General features: G+C 30.7%; 1 protein-coding gene across 1 annotated transcript; it reads left to right on the top strand.

The window, feature by feature from the left end:
* The first annotated feature begins 2248 nt into the window (after window positions 1-2248).
* On the top strand, window positions 2249-4620 carry LOC123921878 (probable pectinesterase/pectinesterase inhibitor 33). Its single transcript, XM_045974582.1, has 2 exons — window positions 2249-3188; window positions 3731-4620. The coding sequence occupies exons 1-2, from the start codon at window positions 2267-2269 to the stop codon at window positions 4423-4425; spliced, it is 1617 nt and encodes a 538-aa protein (XP_045830538.1). The 5' UTR covers window positions 2249-2266; the 3' UTR covers window positions 4426-4620.
* Window positions 4621-5050: the final 430 nt, after the last annotated feature.

Genomic DNA, 5050 nt, shown 5'->3' with positions numbered 1-5050 from the left:
CTGTACATTATGATGAATTCTCTTTAGGCTACTCAATATGCTCTAAAGCCCCTCTAATTTTCAATACATGTTAAACGACCTTAAAATATATTAAACGACCTAAAAAGAATTCATCCTACGTTATGTATTTGTGTTGTTAAGTTCGAATTTTACTTAAAAGGATATAAATTCAACCCAAATTAACTTTTATACTATTAATTGATTTGGACAACAGTCAAAACGAAACTAAACTAGATCCACAAACATCCTATTATTCTAAGACTCTGTTCGATAAAGTCATATTTTGAGCTTATAGCTTATTAGCTCATATGATCAAAAAAGATCTGTTTGATAAATGTTTTTCAAAAATAGCTTATAACTAATTTTACTAGCTTATAGCTTATTTTTCAAACGCTATTTCAAGTAGCTTATGAGCTTATAATTAACTTATTAATTTTCTTTCAATTTTATCCCTGTCATTTTACTTGAAAAAAATAAATATTAATTAAACATATATTTTTTATGTCATTTCATACTTATAAGCTAGTTCAACCTCTAATTATACTAAATACTACAAATTCAATAAGTTACCTTATTAGCTATAAACTAAAAGCTAGCTTATAACTGATTCGCTATAAGTTCATTCTCTTAGTAAAAAAAATAGATAAATAAAGTTTACTAATGGTTGTTATGTCCTGTATGATTTTTATCATATTCGATATTTGAGTATGAGTTAAGTTGGTTTATTTTTGCTCCAATAAGTTTCAAATTAATATAAATGTCAAATTCGATAATACAGTAGTTTTTTTGTAAGAGATAATAAAGTAGTTTATCCAACTCAGAATCCTCCAATGAGATTTATAATATAAATAAAAACTTATGTTTCAACATCGATTGTTTTCCATGGTCAATTATATGTTGTCATTTCCATAGTTATTTTGAAGAATGAGTTAAAGATATTGCTAATCAATGTTAATGAAGAAGATACCAAAGTAACTTCAAATCTGATGTATAAATAAGTTTTTTAAATGTATAAGCATCGATATATATAATTCCTAGATAGTTGTGCAACCACTAATCTAACCACAGTGTATGAGTATGACCATAAACCGTTTTCATAGTGACATGACAATTTATGGATTACCAACTTATTTTGGTAGATGCAATAGGATCCATTGTAATCTTTTCGAAATGTATAAACACATCTTTAATATCTATCTTATATTTACATCACTTTATTATATTTTTTTTAAGGAACATCACTTTATTATTATTATTATTATTTTGTTTTTATTGATGTTATTATTATAATTTTCATAATACTTATTGTTTCAATTTATACGAATGATTTTTCAACATTATAATATAAAATACCGCATAACACCCGTGCATCGCACGGGTGTGGGACTAGTTTTTTATGTCATTTCATACTTATAAGCTAGTTCAACCTCTAATTATACCAAATACTACAAATTCAATAAGTTACCTTATTAGCTATAAACTAAAAGCTAGCTTATAACTGATTCGCTATAAGTTCATTCTCTATAAGGTAGCTTATTAGCTATCCGCTATTTTTTTTCCCAAACAAAGTCTAAATAAAATTCAAACAAATATATATCAATTTGTAAATAAAATGCAAATAAGCTCTTTCTTAGGATTCGTTTAACAGAACATTAATGTATTTTTTCCCGTTTTCTCTCTTCAATTTGTATTTGACAAGAACATGCTACAAGACCCTACATGATAATAATTGTTTATTCTTTGATATCTCCGTAGGCTTAACTCAGTTGAAAAGAAAATCGTATTCAACTCATTTGAAAAAAAATAAAATCGTATTTTATATGTAGGAGTTAAGGTTCAAACTCCAAATACTTTACTTTTTTTAACCACTTAATTACTTGACAAAAAATAATCAACCGAATTACTGAACTAAATTACTTGAGCCAAAGATCGTAGAATTACCAGCAAAGCCCCAAAACACCAATGATTTCCAATAAATTAATATTATTATTGACATTTTTAATTCTTGTTATTTATAGAAGGATGTCTCAAAGATTTAGAAATGGAGGTAGGATTTAACATTTCTTCCCTAATTCTCTTCTATTATTTATTCTTCAAAAAAAAAAACTTTTACAATTCATCCACACCGACACCTCATTTACACATCTTCACACTCTTTCCATTAAAAAATAAACTTGCTGCCACTCTAAGCAATTAACTAAAGGTGTCACATTGAAATATATAACATCAAGTGCATCACATCATCAAGAGAAAAAAAAATACCAAAATGACAATCATCATAGGAAAGATATTGCTAACACTATTATTGTTATCATCAATTTTCTCAATAGCCACTTCATCAAAAAGAAGATCAAGATCTTCAAACAACATAGATTATTGGTGTAACCAAACCCCTCACCCAGAACCATGCAAATACTACACAAAACAAACCCATTACTATCACAAAAAAATCAAACACAAATCAAAATTCCGCGAAATTCTCATTCATTTAGCATTGGAAAGAGCCGTTGTAATGCGAAACATCGCACATCAATTCGGACAAAACAATTGGCTCACCAACAAAAGGAAAAAATCCGTGTCACGTGATTGTTTAAAACTTTACGACAACACAGTTTTCCATCTCAACCGTACATTTTCAGACCTGCACGTCAAAAAAAGATGTTCGTCATTCGACGCACAAACATGGCTTAGCACGGCTTATACTAACATCCAAACATGTCAAAATGGCGCATTGGAATTAAACATTCCAAAATTCATTGTACCAATTATGAAAGTAAACATGACGGAGATTATAAGCAACAGTTTATTCGTCAATTGGGAATTCGTTAAACGTGATGGCCTTGTTCACTACACGGATGATGTCACCGAAGAGGCATTTCCAAGATGGTTTTCAGTACGAGAGAGGAAACTATTGGAATCTTCTAGAGTTATTAAAGCTCATCTTGTTGTTGCGAAAGATGGTTCGGGGCATTTTAAGAAAGTTCAAGATGCTATAAATGCGGCCGGACGCAGAAAGTTTAAGACGAGATTTGTTATTCGTGTGAAGAGAGGTGTTTATAGAGAGAATATTGTAGTTGGGAAGATGAATGATAATATTATGTTGGTTGGTGATGGGAGTAGGACTACGATTATAACAAGTAATAGAAATGTTCAAGCTGGTTTTACTACCTATAGTTCTGCTACTGCAGGTAAGGATCATAACTATTCCTTCAATTCTGGTTTTTTCTTTTATGCAAAAGCAATTTTAGTCCCCGTTTATAAGTTTCATGAGACTAAACTTAGAGAATAATTATCATCAAATAGGCAACAAAATATGGAGAATTATGGTATTGTTAATATTTGTAGTTGACTTCACTTAAATTTTTTAATTTTCAAAATATGAATTTCTCCCTTCTAATTGAAGAGTTATATTTTGGCACATACTTTATAGTATACATCACTGAGGGTAAGTAAATAAATAGTCTATATAAGTTCAAGTTAAATTCAAATTGATGATTGGGAGTACCGAGTTCAACCCTCGACCAAACCAAAATAATTCCTGGTTAGATTTTTCTTATCTTCCCGTCAAAATCTTGATTTCCTAGGCTCATTTTCATTAGAAACTGAAGACTTAAAACCAAACAAAATAAAAATAGCTAGAATTTGAAATCGTGTCTTTGTTCATTGAATATATGTTTAACTATTCTATTCAAATTAATGCGTACTAAATAAGCTTTTTTGTGAACTATAGGAATTGATGGTCTTCACTTCATTGCACGTGACATAACTTTTGAAAATACGGCGGGACCTCGTCGAGGTCAAGCAGTGGCACTTCGATCAGCTTCTGACCTTTCTGTCTTCTATCGTTGTGCTTTCAAAGGCTATCAAGATACCCTTATGGTTCACGCGCAACGTCAATTTTACAAAGAATGTTACATCTATGGTACCGTTGACTTCATCTTCGGCAATGCAGCAGTAGTTTTCCAAAATTGCATAATTCTTGTAAGAAGACCATTAAACGGCCAAGCAAACATGATCACAGCCCAAGGTCGAGACGACCCATTTCAAAACACCGGAATATCAATTCACAATTCTCAGATTAGGGCTGCTCCCGATTTCAAGCCCGTCGTGTCGAAATTCAAAACCTTTATGGGCCGGCCTTGGCAAAGATACTCTAGAGTTGTGGTCATGAAATCATTCATGGATAATTTGGTAAGCCCAATGGGTTGGTCTCCATGGGGAGGTACAAATTTTGCTCAAAGCACTCTATTTTATGGGGAGTATAAGAACTTTGGGCCGGGCTCATCAACAAGAAATAGAGTAAGATGGCCCGGTTATCATGTAATGAGCAGCCCAGCCCAAGCATCACAATTCACTGTTGCTAATCTCCTTGCTGGTGCCACGTGGCTACCATCCACTGGTGTACCATTCACTTCTGGCCTTTAATTAATCATTGTCCTAATTAAGTCTATTGTTTTCAATTGGTTGAAATTAAGTTATTGATTTATGGTAGTTTGTGTGTACAAAAAACACAATATTCTTTTGTATATTACGAGAAAAATAATTAAATTACTATTGGTGTATCCTTTTATTCGTTGTTGATACATTGATACTGCATTTGCTTTGCATTTCAAGCATAAACTTGACTAAAGGTGCACAAATGAGTAGTGACCGTATTTTTTATTTTTTTGTAACATTGCACAAACAAATACACACCACTTAAAATCATTACACGATAAGATATTGATTTTAAATTCACGTGAAGATGTTCAATATAACAATATTAATATTGTCAATTGAACTAGGTCTTATAGATACATATGTTAGAAATCACACCATCAAAGAGTTGAAGATGAATCTCATAAGATTGGTCAAAAAAAAAAATCTCTTAAGAGCACTCTATATTAATTTCTATATTCTATAATAACATATTCCACATATTTATGTACAATTACACTATGTATTTTCCCCCTAATCACAGTTTATTTTCTAATTTTTTTTGTTAATATAAAATATGCTCATTTTATAATTTTATTTAGTTAATAAAAAATATACCATTTTTTTAATTTTT

This window comes from Trifolium pratense, linkage group LG4 (genome assembly GCF_020283565.1).
Source record: "Trifolium pratense cultivar HEN17-A07 linkage group LG4, ARS_RC_1.1, whole genome shotgun sequence".
NCBI lineage: Eukaryota > Viridiplantae > Streptophyta > Magnoliopsida > Fabales > Fabaceae > Trifolium > Trifolium pratense.
Note: the sequence above shows the minus strand (reverse complement) of the source record. Positions and strands in the feature narration are given on the sequence as shown.